The sequence below is a fragment of the Malurus melanocephalus genome, unplaced genomic scaffold (genome assembly GCF_030028575.1).
Source record: "Malurus melanocephalus ecotype Western Australia unplaced genomic scaffold, MMel_1.1 scaffold_4, whole genome shotgun sequence".
Classification (NCBI taxonomy): Eukaryota; Metazoa; Chordata; class Aves; order Passeriformes; family Maluridae; genus Malurus; species Malurus melanocephalus.
Window position 1 is genome coordinate 1,042,285 of NW_026623236.1, and position 10,386 is coordinate 1,052,670.

General features: G+C 34.7%; 1 protein-coding gene across 4 annotated transcripts in view; it reads left to right on the forward strand.

Moving 5' to 3' along the window:
* Positions 1-10,386, forward strand: part of LOC130575117 (adhesion G protein-coupled receptor B3) — a 224,077-nt gene that overhangs the window by 197,477 nt on the left and 16,214 nt on the right. For 3 of the 4 annotated variants that reach the window (XM_057368808.1, XM_057368816.1, XM_057368824.1), the window contains exons 16-18: positions 1,233-1,328; positions 2,681-2,720; positions 5,234-5,877. In XM_057368808.1, the coding sequence (XP_057224791.1) occupies positions 1,233-1,328; positions 2,681-2,720; positions 5,234-5,877 (780 nt within the window). Of the gene's footprint in view, positions 1-1,232; positions 1,329-2,680; positions 2,721-5,233; positions 5,878-6,035; positions 6,150-10,386 lie in introns of all 4 variants that reach the window. The other variant, XM_057368800.1, reaches the window with a different exon arrangement.

Sequence of the window (10,386 nt, forward strand, 5' to 3'; positions counted from 1 at the left end):
AAATGTCCATGAGTAGAAGACAATTTTCTCCCTTTTAATTATTCTGAATAAGACTTCAAGTAATTTTTACAGATAATAAATGGAATGTAGTTTTTTATGGGCATGTCATTCAAAGTACTTTTATATTTGAACAAGAAATTGTATCACCCAACCAAATTCCTGTTTTCCAAGTCACATCTCGCAATCAGGAATATGAYTATCTGTTTAATAGAGACACTTGCATTTCTGGAATTAAAATTCACATTGTATAACATTATATTCCAAAAAATACCTTGCCATCCTTATTGTATGTRTGAGAAAGCAGCAAAATATGTTTGCATTCTGCTGTCAGCAAACAGGAACTGCATTTTCCTTTTGAATGTGCCTCTCTGTTGAAGCACATATTTCTAAGTGCTGAATAATAGTATTTCTTTAGACATATCCTCTGTCCAAAATGAAATTAAAAATAGCATTCCCTATGAAAAATGATTCCTCAAATATACTCTTCTTTAGGGACAAGTTTTCAAGTTTACTTTACGGATCATATTAATGAACAGTAATTTCTGATAATATCCTTTTGTGCTTTCAAGAAAACTGTCTCTGTGCAGGCAGTCCACATTTCTTCTTGTGCTCACATTGAAGATATTTCTCTGAGCTGAAGAGTTTTACTCCTACAAGAGATGCATTAGATTCCCTGTATGTGGAATTAAAGATTATTGTTGGAATCAGTAATACCTTTCAAATAGACTTATTTTTTAATGTACAATTAGGAGATTACAATAACTGTTATGAACTGATTACAATAACTGTCTGATTACAATAGCTGTAAAGAACTGTCTTTCAAGAACCATACATTTGTCAAGAAGAAGATACACTTTATCTTGCAAAGGTTAGGACTATATCTGTTAAACCTCTTATCTGACCTGTACCAAAGGGAATGAGAAAACAAAACCAAATAGTAGCACCTAGACAGATTTGGCTTAAATACCATATAATCACTGTCTAGTAGCTAATTCTGGCATACATAAATCTAATTCTGTGGTCTGGATATAATAGATTGACAAAATTTGTGGCAGACACAAAGTATAATGAATGTGCGAAATGGCAGAAATAGGGATTTATGTTTATTGCTTCTGATTTATTACACGGGCTAAAGAAAAGTCATGCATTGTATTCCGTGTGGTTTAATTTAATCTCTAACAGGAGTACATGATGTTACAGAAGCATCAGTATAAGATTTTTTTTTTTCACAGGTTCAGGATGCATTCAGATGTCGGCTAAGAAATTGCCAGGACCCGATCAATGCAGATTCTTCAAGTTCTTTTCCTAATGGACATGCTCAAATCATGGTTAGCTTTTCTTTTGTTCTTTGACTATGAATTTAATGTTCCTAACAAAAAGAAAAAGCTTACTGTACTGCATGTGGCAAGTTTGCATAGCTGAAATACTAACACCTAAGAAAGAGTCTGTTTAGGTCATTTTCTGCTCACTTAAATAGCTTAGTTTTAATAGTTTTAATTATTGGTGTGATCATTTAGTGGAGCACAATGAATTAGTATCTTCCACCAGTGTTCTTCAGGACAAAAGATTCTTACATAAGAAAATTTAGAATATTCTAATAATATATTGTGACTTTTTCTAGTGTTGGTGCAAAGAGTACTGATGTATTTTGCTTCATGAGGCCTTGAAAAATATTTTCCAACAAAACAAGGAGAAAGTGCTAGAGATTCTAGCAGTGTGTTAAATTTAGTGTGTTAAATTAAGAGATAGTGAATTTTCCTAATACTGTTGGGTACTGTATTAAGACAAAGTAYTGGTCCCTTCACTTTGAGTGACAGTTTGCCATTGACTATAACGGGGACAGAATCAGGCCCTGAAGACATGCAAGGCTCAGCAAAAATGCAAGGTACAGCAAGCAGATGCCCTTCAAAATGATGACTCAAAAAAATAATTTAATGTTTGGACTTTACAAGCAAGAAAGAGATTAGTTTTATTGAACATTTGGTATGGAATAAACTTCTTTTTAAAGTAAAAATAAAAAGCAACTAAATTCTCTAACAGAATAAATAGTTTTGTCTAACTAGGAAAAATGTGCTTTGATTTCCAACTTAAAAATCTTTCTTCTCACAACTAATTTTTGCACAATGAAATAAATAAAAGTTGTTTTCAGGGAGTACAAAAATTTTATATGATTACATTAGTAACAAGAAATGGCAATGTTTTATAACAAATAAGCACTTCAGAACAAATTACTGAAATTTCAATGAGGATGGACTATTTGGATTACACTTATTCGCAGTAATTTGTATTGCAGGCTATTTTTCATACTTCTTTTCATAAAATTACTATGAAAAACTTCCTTAAAGAGGATGATTTGAGGAGCTGTAGGAGTTATTCTTCCATATACAATAAAAACTATACACTGTATCATTTTATTAAAATTATATACTCCCACCTATTTTATTTTATTTTTTCTGGTCAGGCAGCATACTTTGAAAACCACCCAGTTATACTTTAGGAAACTTTGTAAAGCTCTGCTGTTGTAAAACAATACACTTCACCTTCTCAGCAACAAGAAACCACTTTTAGGAGACTATGACCCTGTAAGTAGGACATTTTGGAAGTGCTAGTTGGCAAAAAGGTATTGTGGTTTATTTTTTAATTAATAATGGCTGTTCTGTTTCACTGTTTCTTGTTACAGACTGATTTTGAGAAGGATGTGGACATTGCTTGTCGGTCAGGTAAGAGCGCTGAGAGTATTTAGCTGACGAAAAGAAGTCTTGTATGAKTTTCTTGTGAAATGAAAACCAGAAAAATATTGGGGTTTAGCTGTTTATAGGAAATATTTGTTAATTTAAAAAATAGAAAAAGTGAAAAATTATGTCACTGTGTGAATATATTTATTTAATTTTCTTACAAAAGGCTTTAACTAGAATTCAGCAGTTGGAAAGTAGTTGAAGGTGTGACTGTCTATTAGAAAGCAAATAGTTGTTGAAAGATCATTCTTTCAACACATGAAACTTTCCTTCCCCAGTACACAAGCAAATGTGAGAACCCTAATTTTGCTTTAAAACAAAAATAAATTATCTTGACGCCTGTGTGTATGAAAGTTGCATCAGTTTGCATTCATTTTAAAGAGGGCATGTTTTTAGAATTCTAAGTTAAATCAACATATAGTTTAAGGAAATTATTGTTAGTTTTATTTCACTTTACTGAGAAAAGTAGCAGATTTTTTAAAGATATTTCAGTAGTGTGATCTTTAATGAGTTGGCTATGTATGTTTCCATATATTAAATATATTTAATATTCAGCCATTATATTCCYAACCTTGCTTGAATACAATGCCGTGTAAAATAAATGACCATTTAAACTCTACAGATTTTTTTTAATCTAGGAGATATTTCCAAAGGACAGTTTTTCCTAGGGAAACAGTCCTGCCTAAACACCCTCAGTTTTCAATAAAGGGAAAGAGAGAGTGTGTCCTCTGCACAGGGTGAGTCAGAACAGAAGCCTGATTTAGCTGTTCTGCATCACCCACCTGAAGGACACTCTCTCTCTTCACTGGCTACATGAGGAGCCAAGAAAGCTGATCTCATTAAGGTGAAGTTTCAGTTTCCAGTCACTCACCTTTAAAAAACTGCAGTTGAGTTTCTTGCAATAGAGAATTTGTGCTTTCCTGAACGTATTTTGAAGGGAGCAGGATAGTAACACAAACACATCTGTCACCATCCAATGCAGACAAAAATCCAGCACTGATCCACATAGTTCCACTTCTTACCTTGGATAACACAGCTCTGCAGTACAGAAGGCCTTTCAGAGGCATCCTAAAGGAGATGATTGACTTTGAATGCATTTCTAAACAGGCTTTACTAGATAAGCATTTGAACTTACTTTCTGATAATGAARAATTTAGATAGATCACGATTAGAAATGTCTGAATAAGTGTCACTGGARACAATGAATCAGGCACTGAATTCAGGTGTTTGTGCACTGTTGTTTAGAAGCAAATTGTTCTTCCCATGTTGGAAAAATGAGGGTTAGTTTTGCATGAGGAAGGAGAGTCGTGTTCTATGAGCTGCTTGCTATGGAAAAAGGCAGTGAACTGACAGTCAGGTACTGGGGGATCTGGGTCATCAGAGCCCTTGGGCAACCAGGAGAGATGTAAATGTGATACCTGAGATACTTCAAGTTGTCTTTCTGTATCAGCCCATGAGCTGGAATTTATTGCATAAAACAGCATTGGTGTGAATTAAAATATTTTCAACCAGGACCAGAAAATCCTTGCACCCAGCTGAAATAAGCCCAGTAATTGATTTTTTTTTTCTTTCTATCCTATTTTTTTAATTATTACAAATGTTGAATTATAGACCTCCTTTTTTTTTTTTTTTTTTTTTTTTTTTTAAAGATGAATAATTGGGATTGAATTAATGCTTTACTTTTGAAGCCATCCTTCAGTGCTTCTGGAAATTTTGAATCATAAAATTAGTAACTTTTACATGTGGAACTCATCCCGACAAAAATTGCTGGATGTTGCTACAAGTTTGACCAGGAAGGTCTAGACCTAGAACAAAAGTGGATTATSACTATTCTACAAAAAATATTTCTATTCTTTATAACCTTTCCAGATGCAGCAAAATATTCTTTCTAATACCAATGGATTTTTTTTTCCCAATGTGGTAATGTTTTTTGTCACTTTTATTTAAAACATAATTTAAAAGAGAAGAATTTTAAAAAGTCAGTGAAAATGAACATTTAGGAGCTTAGGAACACATGCTCATAGTTATAATCTTATGGTAGGTCATTACAATGGATTGACAAAATGATTCTGCCTCACAATCTGTTTGACATTTTCCAGGAGGTTATGTGGAGTTAATAACGGCAGTACAGATGTCATAGCGTAATTTTTTTTTTAAAACCCTTAATGAGTTCCACATGGCAGGCTTTTGCTTAAGCTGTAAGTCACCTAAAATCTATGTAAGTCAGTAGGAATAAACAAAGAAGTGTTTTTAATTTATGTAAATGACTGAAGCTAGCCAGAGATCAGTTATACACAACAGATTAAGAGAACAAAAAACCCAAAACCACACAAAAGCTGTTCCAAAACCAATATTTATAAAATGAAAGCTAATAAGTGGAAAGAAAGAGATTTAAGGAGATGAAGTGGTAAAGGAATTGCTGCTAGATACAACCACAAGAAAACAGCGTTAGATTGACATGGTTTCATGCTGTAAGAATCCTGTTCTCTGACCCACAGTTCTGCATAAAGACATTGGACCTTGCAGAGCAGCCACTATAACAGGGACACTTTCTAGAATTTCACTGAATGATGAAGAGGAGGAAAAGGGACCTAACCCTGAAGGAATGAGCTATTCAACCTTGCCTGGCAACATCATCTCCAAAGTCATCATCCAGCAACCAACGGGCCTCCACATGCCGATGAGTATGAGTGAACTGGCCAACCAGTGCTTGAAAAAAGACAACAGTGAGCTGCGGAGGACTGTGTATTTATGCACTGATGATAATTTGAGAGGTGCAGACATGGACATAGTCCATCCCCAAGAACGGATGATAGAAAGCGACTATATAGTCATGCCCCGGGGCTCAGTAAATACCCAGCCATCACTGAAAGATGAAAGCAAAATGAATATAGGCATGGATACCTTGCCTCATGAAAGGCTCTTGCACTACAAAGTTAATCCAGAGTTCAATATGAATCCCTCTGTAATGGACCAATTTAATATCAATTTAGACCAGCATCTTCCCCCCCAAGAACATATGCAGAATTTGCCATTTGAGCCCCGCACAGCAGTGAAGAATTTCATTGCCTCAGAGCTGGATGACAATGCAGGATTATCAAGAAGTGAAACTGGATCCACAATATCCATGAGCTCTTTAGAGGTCAGTGGTGCATAAACAAATTGCATGCTCTGTTGTTCTAATTTTATGATAAGACAATAAATTGTGTCTTGTGTCTAAGGGGTGAAGCTAATGTTTTAATTTGGTATAAATTATTGTTTGGGATCATACACTGCTGTTCATATTTCTCTTATTATCAGAAGTGTTTATACCTAGAAAACAAGACTAAAGTTTCAGAGCCAGTCTGTATGAAAAAATATAGTTCTGGAGATTTAACATTCCACACGACTGCAGAGGATTTCGTGACCTACCAGGTAAAGTCCACTGGAAAATTCTGTGTTGCTATGAGAAGAAAAACTGTTCCTGCAAGATACAAGTGCTAATCATTGGCCCTACCTGCAAGCACATGCAGTTGGAAATATTTGCCATTTTATTGCTGACAATCATATCTATCTCAGATATGATAGGTCTGATTCTGCTCTCATTGGTGTAAATCTTGGATTCTTTTATCCAATAGTTCACTGTTTACTGATTTAGTTTTGTTTGCATGTGCATGCAGGCATTGGTACAACTGATGTGTGCAATAGGTACAGGTGGGCTTCATGTGAAGTATCTTAGATTTCAGTCAGATTGCAAAAGTGAACTGAAAAGCCTTTAAAAGGCTTTCAGTTATTGCTACAATCTGTCTGTGGGATTTAATTGTTACCAAAGTGAAACTATCTAAATAATTTCTTAAGACCTAAGTGTCGAGTACTGACATTTTTATTAAGCTTTTACCTATGAAAGCCAGCAGTGAGCTGGAGTTAATTTCCTACTTGGACCTCCTTAAGAATTGGGAATACAGTTCACCAGCTTTCCAAATGTTGTGAAATGTGGCATTTTGKGGAACAAAGAAAGACGAATAAGAAAAACATGGTACTCACTCATTCTCTGAAAGAACTTACACTTGGAAAAAATTCTACTGTATGTGCAAACTTGAAGCCGTTAGCTATTACTCTRCTATGTTTGGACCCGTCTGTGTAGAGGAACAGAGATCTGGCCTGATTTTTCAATTTTTAGATGCAACTGTAGCTGATACTTCATAAATGGTGGATATTTATGGACTTTTTTTTTTTTAAATGGAATTGAAGTTTTGTGTAGACAAAGTTTTATGAAGAGTTTGGGTAGAAGATCAGAAGATCAGAATTTAGTTTCTTTTCAAGAGAATTTAGTTTCTTTTCAACAGGTTTTGAAAGCAAAATATTTTCTGTGCTGTTTGTATTGTGTGTGTACTAACATAAGTTTTTACAAGACTTTATTTAACTGAAAAATGAATATAACATGAAGTGTGGGAATCAGCAATGAATCAAAAATTATCCATGTTTTCGTCATTGTTCAAGTGAATATGTAAAATATTGAACAAAATTTCAAAATTATTTCTAAAAGATAGCGTAAGTACTTGCCCAGTCAGTTCAGATATATTAGTTAATAGATCTTAGGTGGTGCACAGGAGTTCTGAAATTTAATGCAATCCCAGAAGCAGAATAGCTAAGGTCACCTTCCAGCAGTATCCTCTCCAACCTATCTACAAGACTGCCTTTCAGATAATTTTTGTCTGATTTAGAGACTTAAATYCAGTCCAATTAAGATTAGACATATGGATGAGATGTGTGAGGAAGATTCTCACATTCTTTGAGAAGATGGACATACATGCCACCATCCCGTGCACTCTAAATTAATTTCTGGTGATGCCTGTTTCTCTTCATTAGTGGCAAAGTTCACAAGAAAAAAAAAAAAAAAAAAAAAAAAAAAAAAAAAAAAAAAAAAAAAAAAACAAAAAAAAAAAAAAACCAGAAAAAAGAAAAAAAGGCTGATCTTCATTAAGTTGCAAAAATAGAGACAATTATTACTTCATTTTACATAAAATTATAGTTCCTGATGTGCTGCTCCTTTGGAGTTATTTTTTAACTGTGTTTGTGTCATATTTTAGGTTTACTTCCAAAATGGGACATAGACACTGAATCTCAGTGACTATTCCATGTATCTTTTTATGCTCAGAAGAGACCACGAAGTATATAGTAGAAAATGTAATAAAGTATAATAAGATAGTAAATATTTTGTCTCTTCTATCTTGCTAAACATGTTAGGTTTAGCAGGTTATAATTTGGTCCAGAAAGCTGCAGACAGTTATGTTTGTAAACCTCATCAAACCCAGAAAAATSCCATGTATTAAGGGGAAAAAACACAGATATTAAGGCAGGAGAGAAATGAAAGAAACTGTTTCTGCTTTTGTATCTGCCTTTGTGATTCTCAACATTACCTGATGAGGATGGGCTGCACTGAATTGAAGATAAGGATGTGCTGTGCTGAATTGAAGATAGGAACGTGAAAGAAAMTTGTATATAGAATAAAATCAGAATCTCAACCAGATCCTGATAAGCAGATCCAGCCAGTTAGAGAATATGATTGTGTTTTTACATATACAGGGTGTAAAAAGCAAGGGCTGAGGTAAAGCCCAAAATGGTATTGGCTGGAACTGACCAGTTTCATCACTGCCTTAAACAAAGGAAAAAAGGGAGGGCAAGGGATTTGTTTCCTGTAAAATTGTAGACTTTTCAAAAGACAGGGCTTTGTCAGACATTATGGAGCAGCAAAACCTGCAGCAGGACATTCAGGGTCACCCTGCCCACCTTTTTCTTGGCAGAGCATGATTAGACCAGCTCAAAAGGAGAAGATTCAGAGCAGCAGAAAGCTTCCCCCTCCTATCAGCTTATAGTTGGAACACAACTACAGTATCAGCACAAAAAATATATATCCTGACATCTAGCTCTGAAGGGAGGATCCACCACCACTACCATTACATATCTAAATGTAGGAATTCCCCTTCTGAAATGAAAAAAGAGCTCTTCACATTTGGCTCCCCTTTAGAGTCAATTGTGACAAATAGCCATTTTAAGGCCCCTTTTAGACACCTGCTCCAGGATGAAGTAAATGACATCCCTCAGTGCAGGTGTCTCTTTTCAGATTCCATAGAGGAAGCCAGAATGAGTAATTCAAACACAAACRTCAAAAATTTTGATGTCCTAAATTTGGCCAGATTAATCCTATTGTGTGTCACAAACTTTCTTCTAAAACTTTCGTATGTATAATTTTTTTTTCCGAAGGAAATTCTAAGGTGTGAATAATTAAAAGGTTTATTAGGTATGGAAGAACTTCAGTTTTCAAAAGACAGTTTGAGAATCCCATAATATTTACATACAAGTATTACCCAGATAAGTATAAATTTAAGGATGTGCAGATCCACAATGTGCAAATGAGTGATTTTTGTTTTATTTGGTATGCACCCAACAGTACTTATGTGATTAGAGGCACAGGCAGGCATATTAGCACATCACGGAGTTTCTGAGGAGGATTTATCAAACATCTGGTTAATCTCCTGCACATCCCTTCTATGCATGGATTAAAACTGGCTTTGCTACCTTGGCATCAAAGTGGCTTGGAGTATGCTCCTTCAGTTCAAAGTGTTTTGATTTTAATGAAGGAAACACTCAATACAGTCTTTTAGAATGGTTTTTGTTTTGAAAACGTAAACTCAGAGTGGTATGCTCATTAAAATGAAATTACTTTGTAGTGAAGTATTGCATTCCCAGACACTTGGATGCAGAGAAAAGTTAGGAGGTTTAAATGCAGATTAAGAAGCTGATCTTGGAAACATATCTCCAGGATAAGTAATTCATGTCTTTTTGCTGTGYAATAAAAACGGATGAGGAAGTACATACCTGTGAAGAGACTTGCATTGTTACCTTCATGGAAGAAGAATGAAAGTTCTTTCAAGTGTACTATGGKCAGTGTAGTGAACAGAAATGGAAAACAGCTGAAAAAAGACAAAGATTATAAACAATTTTGAGATAAAGAACATGCAAAGACAGGCAACAGGAACATTTATTAAAGGAAAAAAATGTCATGTGCTTTATTAGAACAGGAAGGAAAGGACTTCACAAAATATTTGCCATGTAAAGGACTGGAATTCTCTTTCCAGCCTCATGTCATCTTTATTTTTCTGTCTCAGTTTCTGCTGTGAGATCTCTATGTAGTAAGTTGATTGGGTGACCAAAATAATCATTCTGTGTTCATTTATGAGAGCTCTTAATACATTCAAAGGCAGTCAACTCTGTAGGTCCTTGGSCAAATCACTGACAGGGGACTTAAAGAAGAAAATACTGTTATAGCTGAGAAAATAAAGGGGTATGTTAAAGAAAATGAAATGAAAAGAAAAAATGAGGGTAGGTATAGATAAAGAGGAGGAAAAAAGACATTAAAATAAGGGGGGGGGAAATGTGGCAGAAAAGGAGAAAAAGCTAAAAATGACAGTATTGGGAAGAATGAAATAAAAACAGCAGGGAAGGAGCAAAGTCTAAAATCATCATAATATTTTTTTTAAATCCCCAAACCAGGAAAGGAGAGGAAAAAAACAAAGTTAAAATAGTCAATCTCATCAATAAAGTACCAGAGCATCAGGCAGAACAAAAGCAAAATGATGTGAAAGCATTTTGATTTATGACATGAGAAGTA